This window comes from Spermophilus citellus (genome assembly GCF_964194105.1).
Source record: "Spermophilus citellus genome assembly, chromosome: 3".
Lineage (NCBI taxonomy): Eukaryota > Metazoa > Chordata > Mammalia > Rodentia > Sciuridae > Spermophilus > Spermophilus citellus.
Genome location: NC_138184.1, coordinates 18,002,561 through 18,022,703, shown reverse-complemented (window position 1 = coordinate 18,022,703; position 20,143 = coordinate 18,002,561). Strand labels below are relative to the sequence as shown.

General features: G+C 44.5%; 1 protein-coding gene across 10 annotated transcripts in view; it reads left to right on the top strand.

Annotated features, from left to right (window-relative positions):
- The first annotated feature begins 343 nt into the window (after positions 1–343).
- DHX30 (DExH-box helicase 30) overlaps positions 344–20,143 on the top strand; it is a 35,648-nt gene continuing 15,848 nt past the window's right edge. For 2 of the 10 annotated variants that reach the window (XM_081288009.1, XM_081288000.1), the window contains exons 1-2: positions 17,646–17,894; positions 19,838–19,968. In XM_081288009.1, the coding sequence (XP_081144135.1) occupies positions 17,687–17,894; positions 19,838–19,968 (339 nt within the window). In that variant the 5' untranslated portion in view covers positions 17,646–17,686. Of the gene's footprint in view, positions 514–2,148; positions 2,204–2,246; positions 2,428–3,310; positions 3,392–4,039; positions 4,095–11,623; positions 11,720–12,790; positions 12,820–17,645; positions 17,895–19,837; positions 19,969–20,143 lie in introns of those variants that run through there. The other 8 variants (XM_081288008.1, XM_081288003.1, XM_081288004.1 and 5 more) reach the window with 8 other exon arrangements.

Sequence of the window (20,143 nt, the reverse complement as noted above, 5' to 3'; positions counted from 1 at the left end):
AAGGCTTTAGACCAGGGGGATGAGGAATGGGAGCGCAAAATCGAGCTGCGAGTGAAGGCGGTGGCCAGAGCTGCAGCAGGACACCGTGCGGGCTCAGGCGGCAGGTCCTTTACACTCGCTGCGGGCGCGAAGGGGACAAGGTATACGACGGTCTCTCACGCGGCTGGAGCAGCAGCAGCACGAAGACCCGGGGAGACCCTGAGCCGCCCGAGCACCGGAAGTCCCGCCCGCGGTTCCGCGCCCTTTTGGGCCCGATCGAGGTCCGGCCGCGGGTTGACCGCCAGCGCCACGAAACCAAGACGACCACGCGAGCCGGGCGGAGACCACCTGGCGCCTACAAGGCGCGGGGCTGCGCACACAGGCGGGGCGGTGGCGCCAGGGCGGCCGGCGGGACTTCCGCCGCAGGACCCGGAAAGGCCTCGCCGCGGCTGGTGGGAGTTGTAGTCCGGCTGCAGAGGGGGGCCGCGGCTCATGCGCCGTGCACCGAGGCTTGTTTCACATCTGTAACAACAGGTGAATTGGGTTTTTTATTCTCCCCTTTTGTGCCCCCCGGCGGAGCCTGCCGCGGCCCGGGGTGGTCGGCGCGAGACGGAGCCCGCGTCCGGCCGCCGGCCTGGCGGAGAGTGGGGCGGAGCAGCCAGCGGGCCTGAGGAGCAGGCCGGGCATCCTGGGCCTGTCCGCGAAGCCGGCAGGGCCGAGCTGGGGGCAGCCAGGCCTCGGCCTGCCGTTGCCATGGAGCCGGGCGGGGGCGGGGGCCAGACCGGTCCGCCGGGGCGGGCCTCGCTACCAGGGGCTCAGCGGAGGCCGCGGGAGAGGCAGCTTCATTGGCGCTACGACGCCTTTTCCTCAGGGGATGCTCAGTTTCCTCAAGGCAGGGCCTGGAGGAAGTCTCTTTAGTGCCCTGAGACCTTTGTTTGCCCCTCCTCCCCCGGTGCGGCCAGCGCCGCTGTTCTTGAGATGGGCCTGGTGCATTCTGGCCCCCCTGGTTTGCCCCCTTTTGCACCGACCTTGTCACTGGAGGAGGCCAAGGGGTGATGTGTTCTTTGTTTGCTGGTGGTGACTTGCCCCATTTTGCAGGGGAAGACCTAATGCATGTTGGGTCCTTTGTTTGCAGTGAACTGGAATCCCAAGGGTCCTCAAAAACCCCAAGCCAGGAGTATGGCGTCAGCATGCTTGCTAGCTACTCCTCTTGTAGCAACATTGGTCACTTAAGTGCGATTTTGCAACCCCAGTCCTTAAGGGCTTGCCATACACTGTAGTTGGTAGACTTTTGCAGGCCAGCTGCAGGCTCTGAACCCTGTTTTTGGTTGCAACTCATGGACCAGAGTGAAATGAGACGTTATCTGATGGTTTCTCTTGAAGTTTCTTAGAAGGTACGACCCTGCTATCATTGTGGATCTTTACAACATCTTGTAATTTACACTTAAATCTCAAGAGTCTCGGCATTTCCGAGAGGGAGGACTATTTTCCTGATGGATAGATAATTTAGGATTTATGGTAGTGCTCTTTTCTTGAGCATTTTATCCTTTGGTGCATTTTCTCCTTATGTAGGTTGTCCCTCTACCTCCCAAAGATAGTTATTCTCCAAGTGTTTTAGTTTTTATAGTTGTGGTCCACCGCTGTTGGATCCTTCTTGTCCCTTTCAACCTTTGAAGATGTTAGTATAAAATGTTGTCTTAAGGAATGAACGTGGTGCATTTAGTCAGCAGCCTGATATCCTGAAAGTAAGTAATGTCAGCATGGAAAGCTTTGGAGTCAGAATATTTACATGCAGATTTCCATTCTACTCTGAGGCTGCTATGAGATCTTGGATGAGTTGTATAAATTATGTTTCAATTTCCTTATCTGAGAAAGAGAATTCCTCCCTCACAAGGTAGTTGCATGGATTAAATGGGATAAAATCTGTAGTTGTACTTTTTAAACCATAAAAATGGTATTCAGTATTGATTTTTTATTTTGCCAATCTAGGACATTGTATCAGCCTGTTTACCTTAGATTTATATTATATTCATTATGGGATTATAATGCAAACTGAAGCAGGTTTCACTCTGGGCTTGGAGAAACTGCTTCTCAGGCCTCCAAACCCTTCTTTACCTTGACATCTCCTTCTTGGTATCTTACAGGTGCTGGTGTAGGACAGCTCACATTTGGTGGGTCTAGAATGGGTCATGGCAAGTCCTGAAGTGAGGCCATTGTATTTGGTGTATGTGTTTCATGCCACTAACAAAACTTGTCCTTGTTGTTAGAGTTAGTAAATGAATTTCTATGATTGGAGCACCTTTGTTTCCCTGTGGGGGCCGTCACTCTAGTGACCCAGCATCATACTTCCCAGGAGGAGGCCCAGCCTCGGGATGAGGAGTAGCAAGGAGAGAATTCAGCTCCATTTCAAAAGCCTACAAAATCTGAGCCCATTACTGCTTTTATAAGGTAAGTTGATTTAGCCAAGCTCAAAGCAATGGTGGATCCATGCTGAGCCACACTGAAAAGGAAGAGGCATGTGTTAGGTGCATTTGTGACTGTCTTGGAAAAGGAATGTCATTCTTAATTAGTCTTGTGGAATCTCTCAGAAACATTTTGTTGTAAGTCTGCCTGAAGTTAAGATGTGTTTCATTATGTAAGAAATCTTGACAATATAATTTTACTTATCTCTAAATTACTTAAGAGATGCTGAATACAAAGTTTAAAGTTTTTTTAAAATTTTTTTTAAAATTTTTCCCCCCTTTGGTATACCAGGGATTGAACCCCATGGGTGCTTTACCACTGAGCTACACCCCAGCCATGTCTTATTTTGAGATGGGATTTTATAAATTGCTGAGTGTCTTGCTAAATTACTGAGGCTGGCCTTGAGTTTGTGATCCTTCTGCTTTAGCTTCCAGGGTTGCTGGGATTACAGGGGTATGTCTCTCTGCCTGGCTAGGATCAAAGACTTTATTTATTTATTTGTACTGGGGATTGAACCCAGAGGTACTTAACCACTGAGCAACATCCTCAGCCCTTTTTGTATTTTATTTAGAGACAGGGTCTCACTGCGTTGCTTAGTGCCTATCCAAGTTGCTGAGGCTGGCTTTGAACTTTCCATCCTCCTCCCTCAACTTCCCCAGCTACTGGGATTATAGGAGTGTGCCATTGTGCATGGCAGATCAAAGACTTTTTAAAAGCAAAACCTAGAGAGTCTATTTACTAGCAAATTAATTTAAATTTTCTTTTTTTTTTTCTGTTCATTTATTTTGTTTTATGGTATTGGGGATTGATCCTAGAGGCTCTCTACCACAGAGCTACATCCCTACCCCTTTTTATTTTTAATTTTGAGACAGGGTCTCACGAAGTTGCCCAGGCTGGCCTCGAACTTAAGATCCTCCTGCCTCAGCCTCCAGAGTAGCTGGGATTACAGGTGTGTGCCACAAAATCTGGCCAGAATTGTTACTTTTTTCCCTGTTATCTGTAGGTCTGTTCATCTATTGTATGTACTGACAAGAAAAATGCACTGACATTTTTGGCCAGTAAGCATGCTATAATTTAATATTTGGTATTTCATAGAGATTCCTCTATGAAAACTTTGTTCTGAATCACTGTTAGTTGCACTTTGATACCATCCATCAAATCTCATTCTTAGGGGCTTGACTAGGTTTTATGAAACTTCAGTAAACCAGTTTGTCCTTCAGATAATCCTCAGTCCCATTTCCTGATGCCCTATGAGACAGGGGATCTGTGTTGAACTCAGTTTCCTCTTGGAAGTCCCAAGGAAATCTCTTAAGTATTGTAATGAGATGGAACTATATATCTTTCATTATGAAATGCATCCCTTTCTTTCTGACAGGGCTCAGGGAGTTTTTGGACAGCAAAAAGAAAAAAGCTGTCAGTTAGAAAGAAGTAAGGACACATCATGACTCTAGAATGGAGCTGGCCTTCCCATCCATAAGACTGGGGAGCAGCAGTGGGACTCGTAAAGAGCTTCATATTTTTCACCTTCTGCAGAAGTTGTCTGTGTGGGCTCCTGGACCAGGAATATTAATTGTTGCCTTTTGACCCTACTTCTCAGGATTCCAGCTTTCCCTCCTGGCCAGAAATGTTCAGCTTGGACTCATTCAGAAAAGGTAAGAATGTCACTGTGCTTGTGACTCCAAGCCCCTGTGATGGGCAGCTATAACCAACAGGGGTGACTTTCCCAAGTGCTTTCCTAGCCTTCCTTTCCGTTGTCGTATAACCTGTGTGTGCCTCCCCTTGCCTTGGCATCTGTGTGTATTTGCCATTGTCCCCATAAATGCACTCTCCCACATACTTAACTGCTTGGTGAAATCTGGCTTGTTTTTCTAGGATAGAATTTAATTTTATTTATGTATTTTTGATGCAGGGCATTGAACCCAGGGGTACTAAATTGCTGAGGGCCTTGCTAAGTTGCTGAGGCTGACCTTGAACTTGTGATCCCTCTGCCTCAATCCCTCAAGTCACTGGAATTACAGGCATGTGCCACCTCGCCTGGTTAGGCTAATATTTTACGCCATTTACTCCATGAATCTTCACTGATACTGTTGACTAAATGCAGTCCTTCTCCAACTTTCTTCAACATCATATTCATGTTGTCTTGTGTTTATTCTATTCCAAATTAATCTTTGTATCATTAGATTGGCAGCTCCCTGTAGCCAGGGCTTGTGCTCTTTTATCATCCATAGTACCTGTCATAGCATTTTGCACATGGCAAGCCTTGGTAAACACTGGTGAAGTAGATCAAGTTATTGTTATAATTGTGGTCATAGAAACTCTGGCAAGTCTTGAAATTAGTGGTTTCCTGCAGGTGAGGGTGTTGCTTAAGCAATGGTAGAACTGAGCTATGGCAGTGCCATAGGGCAGAGTTCAAGATCTCCTTACAAGAACTGATGTAACTGGTGAGAACTTTGGGGGCCAGTTCCTAAAGAACTTTTATGTCTTAGACAGGCACATGGCTTTTTTCCTTTAAAGGAATAAAGAATAAAAGGCATATATCCTGTATTAAAGCCCATTCTGAGGTTCCTGAGTGTGTTTTACAAATAAATGAGAACCAGAACAGAACTTCTGTAACTACTGATTAAATAGATCCTCTCAATTGTGTCTCTGTATGTTCCTAGAGGCCTGGGAACCCTGGACAAGTGATTCCCTTTGTAACTCACTGATTGGGGCCAAAAGGAGAGCTGGATGTATCAAGGCAGAGCAGCCTCCTGCCTTGTTTGTCTTTAGTCACTTTGTCTGTTTTCATAGCACTTGAAACAATTAGTTTCTATTGTCCTAGGTTTTGTTTTTTTTTTTGTTGAGGAGGGGTGCGAACTAAGAAGGGAAAATTTGAAGTTGAGATAAGGATGGACAGTACATTTTTTGAGCTGAAAATTAAATATTATTTAATTGCTTTGTGTTTACTCACTAGCCAGTGGGCTTTGTTGTCTACCCACTTGAAAAAGGTGGGTGCTGATAACTTCTCTGATGATGAGAGTGTCTCTGAATGAACAGTACTGGTTTTATAAAGAGATGGAGAGCCCAATAAGATGGTGGTCCTCATTTTTTCACATTTTTTTTTTTTTAACTCTGCAGCATGATAGGGAGGTAGACTAGATGAGAGAACTTGGCAAAATTCCTTTTCAAGGTTTGTGATTTGACTTTCTATGTCAGAGATTGGTTTGACTTATAGTTTTCATCAGCAGTGGCATCTTTAGTGCTTAGTTTTATGGGAGACAGTGTAGCATTATTGAGTACAAGCTCTGGATTTAGGTGCCTAGTTCCCATTACAACTTGTCCCTCATTGTCTGTGGGAACTTTAGGCAGGTGACTGAGCCTCTCTCTGCCCCACTTCCTCACAGTACCTGTTTCACAGAGTTGTTCCAAGGATCAGATGAGTTAATACATATAAAGAGCTTAGAACAGGGCCTGACCCCTTGTAAACTCACAATCCCCATTATTATTAAGTAGCTTCGGGATGTACTAAACTCTGATTTTGGACCTCACCTTCTGCACAGGAAAAGTCTCATATACTTCTCAGCAATCATTTTATGCTTGAAGATCTAAGGGAAAAAATTAGTTAGAAAGAGTTGCTACCTTGAATATTTTTTTTTTTAAAGAGAGAGTGAGAGAGGAGAGAGAGAGAGAGAGAGAGAGAGAGAGAGAGAGAGAGAGAGAGAGAAAATTTTTAATATTTATTTTTTAGTTCTCGGCGGACACAACATCTTTGTTGGTATGTGGTGCTGAGGATCGAACCCGGGCTGCACGCATGCCAGGCGAGCGCGCTACCACTTGAGCCACATCCCCAGCCCCCTTGAATATTTTTCTTTGGGGAAATCTATCTTTTCCTGACTCTAAGGCTGAATGTCCTCTCCTGTCTTCTGAATACTTGTAACACTTAGAGTTTGTATCATAACCTTGGCAGTTGTTTGTGTGTGGCCTTGACACCTTTATTGTTATAAAGGACTCTCTTTTTTTTTTTTTTTTTTGGTACCAGGGATTGAACCCAGGGGCACCTAAACACTGAGCCATATCTCCAGCCTTTTCTTTTTCTTTCTTTCTTTTTTTTTTTTTTTTTTGAGACAGTATTTTTTTTAAATTTATTTTTTAGTTATAGATGGATACAATATCTTTATTTTATTTTTATGTGGTGCTAAGGATTGAACACAGGGCCTCACATGTTCTAAGTGAGTGATCTACTGCTGAGCACCAGCCCTTGAGACAGGGTCTTGATAAGTTGCTTAGGACCTCAGTAATTTGCTGAGCTGGCTTTGAACTCCGGATACTCCTGCCTCAGCCTCCTAGCCATTACAGGTGTGCATGCCCACACCCAGCAGGTGTCATCAATCTTTTTTTTTTAAATATTTTTTTTTTTTGTTTTAGTGGACACAATACCTTTATTCTACTTATTTATTTTTTATGTGGTTCTGAGGATCGAACCCAGGGCCTCGCACATGCTAGGCAAACGCTCTACCGATGAACCACAACCCCAGCCCAAGGTGTCATCAATCTTGAGAGGAAATATAATGTGAAAAGTTTGAGGCTCTTGCTGAGTTTGTCTGGGGTTCATTTCTGTTTTCTACTCAACATTAGCAAGATCCTATTTCCTACCTCCTGTCTCCCACAGTGTAGTGAAAATATTTGAGATGATGTAGGAAAAGAACCTGATTATGGTCTATGCCCAGCATGTGAATCCCTTAGTAAATATGAATAGGTTGATCTCTTTGGGGTACTGTTGATTGAGGACCTGCAAATGTGAGGCATGAGGGCGATGACAACTATTTCAGAGGTATTCCCTAGTACTCAGGAACCACCTGGGATGGGACCTTTCACAGTGCTGATGGAAATAACTATAGCAGTTCCACATGGATTGTGGACAGTAACCCACTGGGTCTTGTGGCTGGTTACCATTTTTCCTGTTATGTAATCCAACAGAGCTGCCAGCACTTGACATCTGCAACACTCATGTGCTTGGTGATTTACCTGTTGCTACCTTCAATGGTCTTCCAAACTTATTTTCTTTGGCAGTGATGGGGATTGAACACAAGGCCTTTAGCATGCTAGGCAAGTGCTTAACCACTGAACCACACTCCCAGCTCCCCTTTCTAGAATCTCTCTCTCTTTTTTTTTTAGTTGTTGATAGACCTTTATTTTATTTATTTATTTATATGTGATGCTGAGAATCAAACCCAGTGCCTCACACATGCCAGACAACTGTGCTACTGCTGAGCCCCAGCCCCAGCCCCTCTAGAATATTGATATAGGTATCTGAATTCTCAGCAGCAATGCTGTCAGAATCAGGACATGAAGAACAAGCTGAGTCTTCTACAGTCAGCACACAACTTTAAAAACCACTGAATCAGTATCAAGAATGTGCATTTTTATTCCAGTTGTATGGTTAGTTTTCAGTGATGATGTTGTGGGATTGTTAACAATTTTCTTCCAGTTACTACAAATGCTTCATGAGATAATAAATAATGATCAAATCATTTACTCTATTTTGTTTCAATCTAGCATCCTGAATATGAATACGAATCCTCTTCAAACAGGAATGGAGAGGTTGAGCTGGTCATTTGCAACCTTAGCTTCAAAGGAGAACTGGAATTAGTTCTAAAGTAAATTTTTTTTTTTTTTTTGGCACTGGGGATGGAACTTTGGGGCACTCGATCACTAAGCCACATCCCCAACCCTATTTTTTATTTTATTTAGAGACAGGGTCTCTAAATAAACTAAGACAGTTGCTTAGCTCCTCGCTTTTGAACTCGAGATCCTCCTGCCTTAACTTCCTGAGGTGCTGGGATTACAGGCGTACACCATCATGCCGGGCTGCTACAGGCATTTTTGCTGTGATACCATACATGTTTTTTGTAAAATCACACACTTATAATAGCTTCATTTTTTTTTTTTTTGAGATAAAGGAAAAAGAAGTTTTATTAATTTTCTAGCAAATGAGAAAGAAGGCAGCAGACTCGTGTCTCAGAGGTCATTGCAATTCTATCAGGAAGAGAAGAGGGCTTTTAAACAGGGGGATACAAAGGCTAAGTTCCAGGTATACATATCAGCAGTCATAATTGATACCCAAATAGTAGCCTTGAGAGTTAGCTCTTTTTTGGATCTGCTGGTACTATCTTTCTAGTATGGATTTCTTCATTCCTGTGGTCAGTGATCCAAAAGAAGGACAGATATCTTGGCCTAGGACAGGAGGAATGTTAATGGTTTCAGAGATCTCAGTCTATGGAGAGATTGCTTTATTCCTTGAGGCTCAAGGTGAGAGGCAGAACATCATGAGGGAACAGTGTGATCAGGAAGCAGAAAGCCACAACTTTAATATCTTTTTTTTAAATTTTATTTTGGAACTAGGGATTGAACCCAGAGGTGCTTAACCACTGAGCCACATCCCAGAATTTTAAATTTTTTTTAGTTGTTGATGGACTTTTATCGCTTTCTTTCCTTCCTTCCTTCCTTCCTTCCTTCCTTCCTTCCTTCCTTCCTTCCTTCCTTCTTTCTTTCTGTCTTTCTCTCCTTCCTTCCTTCCTTCCTTCCTTCTGCTGAGAATTGAATCCAAGGCCTCACGCTTGCTAGGCAAGAACTCTAACACTCAGCCCCAGCCCCCCTGCCCTTTTTTTAAAAAAAGGGTTTTTTTGTAGATACAGGGTCTTAATTGAGTTGTTTAGGGCCTCACTAAGTTGCTGAGGCTGGCTTTGAATTCGTGATCCTCCTGCGCTAGTTTCCTGAGCCACTGAGATTACAGGCATGTGCCACTGTGTCTGGCTACACCTATTATATCTTAAGAGGGCTTTTGAGAAATATGGAGTTGTGTGCAAATGCAACTGTGACTTTATGACCATAATATGACAAAAATAGTCAGTGGTGCCTGGGGAAGATGCTTTGGACCACCAAGGCAGGGAGCTCACTATGATGCTAAAAATGTGCAAAGTGTATTCTGATTGGAACCAATCTAGCAGTTGCTGTGGCAGAACAGGTGGAAGCAGAGCTCTGAGCCAGAGGGGCTGTTGGGAGGGAGTGTGCTGCTGGGAATGTAGGGGAAGAAAGCTGTGTTTATCTACTTGATTCCGCATCCCCAAATTTTATATATATATATATATATAAAATGAGAGAGGGAGGGAGGGAGGGAGGGAGGGAGGGAGAGAGAGAGAGAGAGAGAGAGAGAGAGAGAGAGAGAATTTTAATATTTATTTTTTAGTTATCGGCGGACACAACATCTTTGTTTGTATGTGGTGCTGAGGATCGAACCCGGGCCGCACGCATGCCAGGCAAGCGCGCTACCACTTGAGCCACATCCCCAGCCCCCCAAATTATATTTTATATATTATTATTTTTTATTTTTATATTTTTGGTACCGGGTATTGAACTCAGGGGAATGCAACCACTGAGCCACATCCCTAGCCCTGTTTTGTACTTTTATTTAGAGACAGGGTCTCACTGAGTTGTTTAGCCCCTCACTTTTGCTGAGGCTGGCTTTGAACTTGAGATCATCCTGCCTCAGCCTCTCTAGCCTTCCCCATAATTTTTTTTTTTTTAAAGAGAGAGGGGGGGAGAGAAAGAGAGAGAGAGAGACAGAGAGAATTTTTTAATATTTATTTTTTAGTTATTGGCGGACACAGCATCTTTTGTTTGTATGTAGTGCTGAGTATGGAACCCAGGACACACGCATGCCAGGCGAGCGTGCTACCGCTTGAGCCACATCCGCAGCCCCTTCCCCATAATTTTTTATTGGTGCATTATAGTTGTGTAAACTGATGGGCCCAGTGGGGCAAAGAGAGCAAAGAGCTCATGCATCTTCTCTCCAGTCTAGTAATTGTAATATAATTTCAGCAGTTAGGTGATTTTCACAGCCTTAGGCCTTCCTATCCCTGCATTTCCACTACTCACGGAAGACTCAGTGAATACCTTTTTATTTTTATGGCTACTGGTCATTGAATTCAGAGCCCTGTACATGTTAGGCAAGTATTCTACCATTGTGCTACACCCCATGCTCAGTGAATATCCTGATTGTAATCCATGTATCTCAAAAATTTGGAGCTTCTTTTTTTTTTTTAGAGAGAGAGAGAGAGAGAATATTTAATATTTATTTACTTATTTTTAGTTCTCGGCGGACACAACATCTTTGTTGGTATGTGGTGCTGAGGGTCGAACCTGGGCCGCACGCATGCCAGGCGAGCGCGCTACCGCTGAGCCACATCCCCAGCCCCAATTTGGAGCTTCTTAAAAATGTACTTGGGACATGCAGGGTGGTGTGTGCCTTGAAATCTCAGTGATTTGGAGGGCTGAGGCAGGAGGATTGCAAGTTCAGAGCCAGCCTCAGCAAGTTAGTGAGGCACTACTCAACTCAGCAATTCCCTGTCTCTAAATAAAATACAAAAAAGGGCTGGGGATGAAGCTCAGTGGTTAAGCACTCCTGGGTTCAATCCCCAGGAGCAAAAAAAAAGTGCTTGGTTGGTAATTAATAAGTAGCATTTAGTCTCCAAATGAATGGAAATATTTGGAATGGCAAGTGGTTCTCTTTTAAAAAGAGAGAGAATTCTAGTAAGTATGGATCTGTTTTTAATCCTCAGGTTGGACCCACTGATCAATTAGCCCCTTTGTTTCCCTGTTCTTAGCAGTAATAATTTGAAATTTGGTGGCTAAGGGGAATCCATATAAATGAGCCAATGGCTACTATGAGTGGAAGACAGTGGTTCTTTGGAATTATACAGTCCATGGCGTTCATCTTTCAACTGTTTTATTATCTTATGCTCATAAGTTAAGACTGTAGCAAAGCATATAGAATGTGTGTTAAACTCATGGAAGCTAGTTGAGGAGTGAGAAACAGTTTGCAGGCTTTTTGAGAGCTAAGAAAGAATCTCTACAAGGTTATCATGTGTATTTATATGATGTTTTCCTTATCTGTTTATGACTCATACATACACATTTATATATATATTTATATAAATATGTATACACACATATGTATGTTGTATCTATATATGATAATTGCCTTTTTTTCTGTGTGGCATTGTTGTCACTGTTTCTCAGAACCTGTGACTGGTTCCCAATATTGCCCAGAGCACCTTGTGGATGCTCTGAGGTGAGCCATTTCCAGGGGCTGTACTGTGAGGACTAAGAACATGTTGCCTTGATGTCCTCTCTCTTTCTCTAGATCGGGCCCAGCACAGGCAGCGTCAGTGCAAACTTCCCCCACCCCGCCTTCCACCCATGTGTGTCAACCCTGCCCCTGGAGGGACCATCTCTCGAGGTAAGGGAGGAGCCTTGCCTCCAGCAACAGCTTGGTCCAGGGTCTGTGGGGAGGCAGGTGGCAGAGGAAGCCCCGGTTCCAGGGCTGTGGACCTCCTGAAAATATTTGGGGGTGGGGTGCTTAGCAGAGCTGATGGAGCCCTGAGGGAGAGAAGACTTGGAATGTTCTGGATTTTTTCATGATCCTTATTTACATGGCTTGGACCTATAGTCTCCTTGGGCCTCCTTGTGTGGCCTGGAAGAAAGCCTATTCTCAGTTGGGTGTTCAGTACCAGCATGGAGAATCTTCTAGGTTCCTAGGAAGTCCCTGGCTCTGGTGTTTCAGAGAGAGCAGGTATTTATAGCAGGGCCAGAACAGACTCAGCCTAGGGCCTTCCATCTTGGGGGCTTTGGGGATACCCAGGAAACTACTTCCCCATCTTCCTCTAGTACCTCAAAGCACTTTACTGACATTAAAATCTGCCTCCCAGTCCTTTGACAAGGTGGGCTTTCCTTTTGTTAAGGGAGAATGTCAGTGTACCCTGATGAGTGACAGTTTACCTCAGCTCCTGCTAATACCCAGAGACAGAGCTAATAATAGGACCCAGAAAATCAGTTTTCCACATGAGCATCTCCTCTCTTCCCTCAGATTTAGATCTTTTCCAGGTCTGCCAAGTCCAGTGTCCCTCACAGCTCCTCTTCTCTGCCCATAGACTGCCTGTTCACATCCCTCTGCCTAAGTAGAAAGAATACTATTTTAGGTCATAGAGTCTTTGCCTCATCTGGAGAGAGCCTGTCTACAGGACGCTCTGTCTATAAAGTGCTTTGAAGGTCAAGAGCTCAGGGGGTATGTGGGAGAATTGGGCACCTCAATTTCTGTGGCACATGCTACTGCCATGTTCCTAGAAGTTTCAGCATGAGCTGCTCTTGCACTGCAGTGGCCTTGACCCTCCTCAGCAGTATGGGACAAGTATTTCCAGCCCCTCTGACCACTTGACTTAGGTTTTAAAGAAATGCCACCCCCTAAGTTGCCAAAACAAGAGTTGATTGCCCTTTTTTTTTTCTTTCTTAAAATGCCCTGTAACTCGAAAAGGCTGAACGTTAACATTTCCAACATGGCAGGTGAGTGGCTCTGAGAGTGTCAGATGTGCTGTGGCTAAGCTTAAAGACGGTTAGTTGGGGATAACCAAACAACTGGCCAGGCAGTGCCTCTTTTAGCTCCCGCTAAGGAGGATGCCTGCTTGTGGGATGGGCAGCTGCCCCTGTGGGGGCAGGGATACACAAGGATGCTCCTTGGCTTTCTCTTTTTCTCTTTCTTAGTGAGAAGCAACAGAAGATTATGCCTTTCTGCCATGCTTTCTTTTCTTTTTCTTTTTCTTTCTTTATTTTTGAGATGAGATCTCAGCAGTGCCCAGGCTGGCCTCATACTCATGGTCTTAAGTGACCCTTAACTTTTTGGGTAGCTGGAACTATAGATGTGTACCACCATGCCCAGCACTGCCATACATACTTCCTCCTATTGTGTGGCAGAAATAGTCTCTTTTGTGTTTTGATAAGGAAAACTGCCCAGAAAATGGTGGCCTCTTTTATTGAGCACAATATCCATCAGAGTCAGATTTAGAACTGAAAAACAGAGTTCAACTCCTTTACTAACCTACCTAACCCCTTCTACTGCCAATGTTCTAACAAGGCTTCCTTCCAGGATCAAGGGTGAATAAATAAAAAGCTCACCTCTGAGTGTTCCCTGTGCATTTTTCCCACTTACCTAGAACTGAGACATAGAGCACTAAAAAGTGTCATGGGATTGCACTGCTTCTGTCAGGATTCTGAGGACCACAAAACTGCTTCTTCCTATCCATTCCTTCATACAGGGAATATGTGCCTCCTCTTCTTAATGTGGTTTACTTCAAGGCATGTGTGGGTACACACATGGAAGGGAAAGCCCTGAAGATAGGTATTCTGGTAGCATGGTTAAGGTGCTCTTTTGGTCACGGTAACTTCTTTTACCCTTCTCATTGCTAGTTATGTTGACCATTTCTTGTCATTTTGACCATCCATCAAATATCTAACCAACACTGAGTAAGTTGCCTCATGTTGGTTGAGACCCTGGTTTCTTTAGGTGTTGGTCCCTCTCACTTTCCCTCTAAAAGTTCTTTGGTATACTCAAAGGCCTGGACTATCTAGGGCTTCCTCCTATTGCCTTTTTTGGGGGCCTCCAAGGTTTGGGTTCCTATGATTCCACCTATGAATTCAGCAGATCCTTCCTACCTTAATTCCACGATGCTAGGTATAGTTATTTACATCTGAGTACCAGATGTCATGCGTTATCCAAAAGTAGACAGAGATATCTGAGCCAGTAAGCCCTTTCTTTCTGTTTTCAGAACTAACTTCCTTTTTCATGGGCAAAGGATACAGCTAAATTTCCTCCATGAACATGGAGGGGAAGGCTTAATGTTGGTGGAAAGGAAGGGAGACACATCCAAACCCCTCTCACTTTCTTTCAAGGGCTCTGGAATAGGAGTTGGCAAACTTTTTGTAAAGGGAAGAGAGTAAATATTTTAAACTTTGTGGGTCATATGCTTTCTGTTGCAGTTATTTAACTTTGCTATCATAGCATGAAAGCAGTAGTAGATAATGAACTAATGAGCATGGTTATGTTTCAATAAAACTTTATTTGTAACAATAGGCAGTGGGCTCAATTTGGTCTGCAGGGTATAGAGTGGCCAACCCCTGCTCTGGACCAACGGAGAGAAGATCACAGAACCAGCAGGGTTTCAAGAACTGGTCTAAGGAATTTCCCTCATTTTATAAAAGTGAATGGAATTTGTGGAGAAGAAATACTTGCTCAGGGTGACGCCAGCTATTAGAACTCAAGTGAAGTAATGAAGCAGGAGCAAGAGACAGAGCTCCCTTCAGGACCAACCAGTTACTTGGTGTCACTTCATTTTTTTTAAACATAAAATTTCAATCATCTGTTCAAAATATGTTTTTAAAATAGAGGAAATGGTAGAATGAACCCCATCGTATATCACCAGCTTGAACAACTAACAACTCATGGCCAGTCTTCATTTCCTTCTCTTTACTCCTTTGAGAGCAAATCCAGGAAACCATAGCATTTCAACTGTAAAGTGGCTGTCAGAGCGGAGTGCTGTGGTGAGGGTTTTCTAAAGCACTGAGGACAGCCCAGGCAGATTTCCAGGTGGAGTTTTTATGTCTAGGCTCTTTTCTCCTTTAGCTTTGATAAAACACAATTTTCAAAGTGTGTCCTCAAATACTGTCTCCCCTACCTGACTTGGTAGACTTTTGGGTTCTTTTGAAGAAATTTGAACTATTAGCGCCCTTGAAATCTATTCCTGAAGCTGGGTGGAACCTAGCTTTGGGCAACTTAATGAGCCACATGGCCAAACACAAAACCCTTGGAGAATTATGTCCTGCCCTACAATGGATGATGTGGGTAGGGGTATTTGATACAGATGGTGATGTCCCCTGTGATAGTCGCTGTGTCAGATACTTGCTGTCAAAGCCATCTTCCCTTTTGCCCTTTTCCTGGTAAAAACCCACTGGCAGATAATTGGGAAATTGGAGTTGAAGCCATACCATCTGTCCTGGTCTGTCTCCAAGGAACCTTCCCCTGGTTGTTTCAGACCTTCAAGGGTAGGCATTTCTTTAGAACAGAGCACTCTGTAAAGCTTTCCTCCAAATATTCCTATCTGATCCTAACCATCGCTATACAAAACGAGTAGAGCAAGTTGTATTAAAATTTTTCTATTTGATGAAATGGCTCAAGGTTCTCAGTTGGCAAGTGGTAGAGTTTAGTGAGACTAAGCCCAAGTACTTAGACTCATGTCTTATATGTTCTTTTCATAGGCCCCATAGAGTGTGGTCTTAGACCATCAGCTTCAGCCTTGCCTGGGAACTTTTTAAAAAGGCACATTCTTGGGCCTTATGCCAGACCTAATGAATAAGATACTGGGGGTAGCACCCAGCAATGGTTTTTTTGTTTTTGATTTTATTTTGTGTCGTTGGGGGTTAAACCCAATGTCTTGAGTATGCTAGGAAAACACTCGATTACTAAGCTATACCCCCACCTCTTTTTATTTTTATTAACTAATTTTTTGAAGTACTGGGAATGAAACACAGAGCCTTGTGCAGGCTAGGCAAGTACTCCACTACTGAGCTACAATTTCAGTCCTTTTTATTTTATTTATTCATTTTGGTGGTACTGAGGACTGAACCCAAGGACACTTTACCACTGAGCTATATCCCCAGCCCTTTTTATTTGTTTAATATTTTTTAAAGTTGTAGATGGATACAATATCTTTATTTTTATGTTGTGCAGAGGATCGAATCCAGTGTCTCATGTGTGCAAGGCAGGTGTTCTACCACTGAGCTACAGCCTCAGCGCTCCCAGCCCTTTTTATTTTGAGACAGGACCTCTCTAAGTTGCTAAGGCTGGCCTTGAACTTGTGATCCTTCTGCATCACAAGTTCTGCTGCCAAAGCCATCTTCCCTTTTGTCTCCTAAGTAGCTGGGAATACAGGCATGTGCTGCTGTGCCCCACTATTTTAATTAATTAAAGTTTTTTGGGGGAGTAACATGAATTGAATCCAGGACTTTACACATGGTAGGCAAGCATCCTACCACTGACCCACCTCCCCAGCTCTTTTTTAAAAAATATGATTTGAAACAAGGTCTTGCAAAAGTTGCCCATGGTCTTAAGCTTGAAATTCTGCTACTCAACCTATGGGAGTAGCTGGGTTTACAGGCATGTGCCCCTCAGAAAACCAGCAATGTTTTAACATACTTTCCAGGGGATCACTGGAGTCACATGTAGAAACAACACATATAATCATATAAACAACAAATTCTCCTCAACTGCACTGACAACCGTTGACCAAGGCCTTCTGTGGTAGTGAGACCTTGAGGCCCTCTGCTCTACACTGTCACTATCTACAACATGCGGATTTAGATCCAAAGCTCTGCTCAAGGCCATAACGGGCAGAAGAAAAATGAGCCTGGCTAAGATCCAGGCATAGTAGTTGGAAGCGGAATCCCATCTGGTTTTCACAGAAGTATGGAACAGCAGATTCAGATGCTTCTGTGGGATCAGCTTATTTTTTGGCATCATGTCCAAAGTAGGATGATTTACCATTTGACTCCAGCCCAGGAGATTAAACCTGGTCTGCTCATGTCAAAGAAATTTTCCTTGAGCCAGGTGCAGTGGAGCACACCTATAATCCCAGTGATTTGGGAGGCTGAGGCAGGAGGATCATAATTTTAAGGCCAGCCTTGGCAACTTAACGAGGCCCTATGCAATTCAGTAAGATCCTGACTCCAAAAAAAAAAAAAAAAAAAAAAAGGCTGGGATTGGGGCTGGGTTGTTGCTCAGTGGTAGAGTGCTCTCCTAGCATGCATGAGGCACTGGATTCGATCCTCAGCACCACATAAAAATAAATAAAATCCATCAACACTTTATATATATATATAATTTTTTTTTTTAAAGGGCTGGGGATGTAGCTCAGTTGTAAAGTGCTCCTGGATTAAGTCTCCAGTACCCCCCCCCAAAAAAAAAAAAAAAAAAGAAGAAGAAGAAGAAACCACTTTCCCTGGCTTGTCTCCAGATCTTCCCCAAGTTTGCTTTGTAAGCCTTTGAAATGAAGGTACCCAGTTTATCCAGCCGGCATTCGGCCAAGCGACCTATGAGAGGAATCTACAAACACGAGTAGGACCAAGAGGTTAATTTGACGGATGTTGAGCTTAGTTTTAGCACTATTTCCCAGAAAATTTCCATCCCTTTTTCCCCGCTTGAGATCCAGAAGCCCAGTTCATGGTTTGGGTTTCCAGGGGAACTGTTTGGTCCAGGAGATCAGGGCTGAGGTAGCGGCTGGACCAGCTCGGCACCAGTCCGCCCGGTCCGCAGAGGGCGCGCGCTCTCTCCGCCCTTGACTCGCGGCTGCGCTCTGGGACCGCGGGGAACGGCGGGAGCGCGATGGCGGCCGCCAGGAGGCTCATGGCGCTGGCGGCCGGCGTCTCTCCGCGCCTGCGACCGCCGGATCCCCGCGCTGTCGGGCGACAGGAACGCACGCGCGGCCTCTCGTCCGGTCTCGCTCGTCCCGACGGCACCAAGGAGGCCGCCGAGGCCGAGCCCGGGGAGGCCCCAGGCGAGTGTGGGACAGGCAGCGGAAACATGGTGAACGGTGAGGGCACGGCGGGGTGCGCGGCCGCGTCGCCCTTGAGTTCTGGGGTGGCAACGGGGGCGGGCCGGGCGCTCTACCTGATAGTGGTCGCGTTGGCCGGCCGCTATCTGGCCGCGGCCCTGTTGTAAATCTCAGCGTGGCATAGACCCAAATGAGACCCAGAGCGCCTGCACCTGTCTGGGATAAGTGAGCGATGCGGGACCTCGAGGGAGTGGGGAAAACAGGTTAACGTCCAGTTTCTGTCAGGTTGGGTGACCAGGAGTTAGAGCAGTAAGGGTAAGCACGCTCTCGCCATTGTGGAAAATAGCCCCCAATACACCTGGGATTTCAGACTCTGAAACATGACAGAATGGCTGTTCTGGTGGACTGCAGTTTTCTGAATAGTACAGTGAATGGAACTGGGGAGAAGATCTCTACCCATCAAGGACGGTCTTCACTTGACTTAGGGCTGGAATGGGTCTTAGTGCACACCTGTGGGTCTAGTGTGCTACTTACTGTGTGATGGATCCCCATTGAGTTAACTTATATGCTGCTTATTACCCGATTGATTCTTGGTTACTTTATAAGAGCACCGAGGGCCAGGTAGGACCCTCCATCCTAGCCAGTTGAACAGGAGTCTGCCTGGAGGAAACACAAACAAAAACCTCACTGCCAGGATACATCAGAGCTCCTGGAGTAGCATTTTCAAAATGTAGAGCCCACTATCTTCAGGTGCTCTCTGAGGAAAGAGTATCCAGTGCTATGAAAAACTTCTTAGGAGTTGGGGTTGTAGCTCAGTGGTTGAGTACTTGCCTAAGCATAAATGAGGCACTGGGTTCAATCCTCAGCACCCCATGAAATAAAGGTAAAAAATAATAATAAAACATTAAAAAAAGCAAAAATGGGCTGTGGCTGTGGCGCAGTGGCAGAGCACTTGCTTAGCATGTGTGAGGCACTTGGTTGGATCCTTAGCACTGCATACAAAAAAATAAAATAATAAAATAAAGGCATGCTTTCATTTACAACTACAAAAAAAAATTTTAAAAGGAAAAACTTCTCAGGTGGTAAAGATGAAGCACATGTGGATATATACACCTCTTACAAAGTTCCATTTTTCAGAGCTGGGAGACAGGGTGGTAAAGGAAAAGACCTCACATCTCCTTTGCCAGTTTCTGACTGCATCTGTTGAAGGGCCACTCCGGTGTTTTGTATCTAGCTGCTCCCAACAGGCCTCTTTGTGGCCTAAGCCCCATGTCTGGCACAAGCTGCCTCTAGATGAATATCTCCCTCATTTATGCTCTGGGATTGATGCAAAGAACAAGTGAAAGAATTGAGGTCTCTCTTGTGGTTTCTTAGGCATCCTCCTTGATGACAAAGAAATCAGGAAAGAATAGCTCATGCCGTGTCTTAGTCTTTACATATAGGCTGGCTTTAGGGAGTTCTTCTGCATAGTGCTGAAGTACAGTTGAAATCTGAGGCCTGGTATTCAGAATCTCATTACTGACCTACATGGGTCACCCCTTTTGTGTGCCTTACTTTAGGAGGGTCTTTGATCTCCTGTGTGTGTGTGTGTGTGTGTGTGTGTGTGTGTGTGTGTCTTTCTTGTTATTTTTAATTTAGGGATTTCTTTCAGATAACATACTGAGGGGGTGGTTATTGACCATTTCAGGCTTCTGTATGATATGAAATCAGGAGCTTGGGTTGGGAAGAGGATGCTGGCAGCTTCTCTTCTGTGGTTTATGGAACTTTAGCTTTTTGCCTTCAGGAGGTGGTCATCATACAAGTGAATGTGACGCCACTCCTGTAATCCCTGAAGCCATTCTCTTCTTTTCTAAGGTTTTCCTGGGTGGTGTGGGGTCATGAGCCAGCATCCTCAGAATCTAGCCCAGAGTTGCTTTGAAATAGTCCCCAGGGACTTGTTAAAAGAAAAAGAACATCTGTAATCCTTTTCTTATTTTTGTTAGCTTCTAGGGACCTATTAAAAGAATTCCCACAGCCCAAAAACCTTCTCAACAGTGTGATTGGAAGAGCCCTCGGCATCTCACATGCAAAAGACAAGCTAGTTTACGTGCACACGAATGGACCGAAGAAAAAGGTAACTTCTGCTGGTGGCTATGGGAGGCATGGACTTGACTGTCCTTTTCTCTCTCGTTTTTTTTGTGAAGAAAGTTAGAGTATGTTTTCTGAATTAAAACAGCAGAGAATCTTAGAACAAAGCTGTGTTTGGAGAAGGGCCAGAAATACACATTTGATTAAGGGGAAGGGAATAT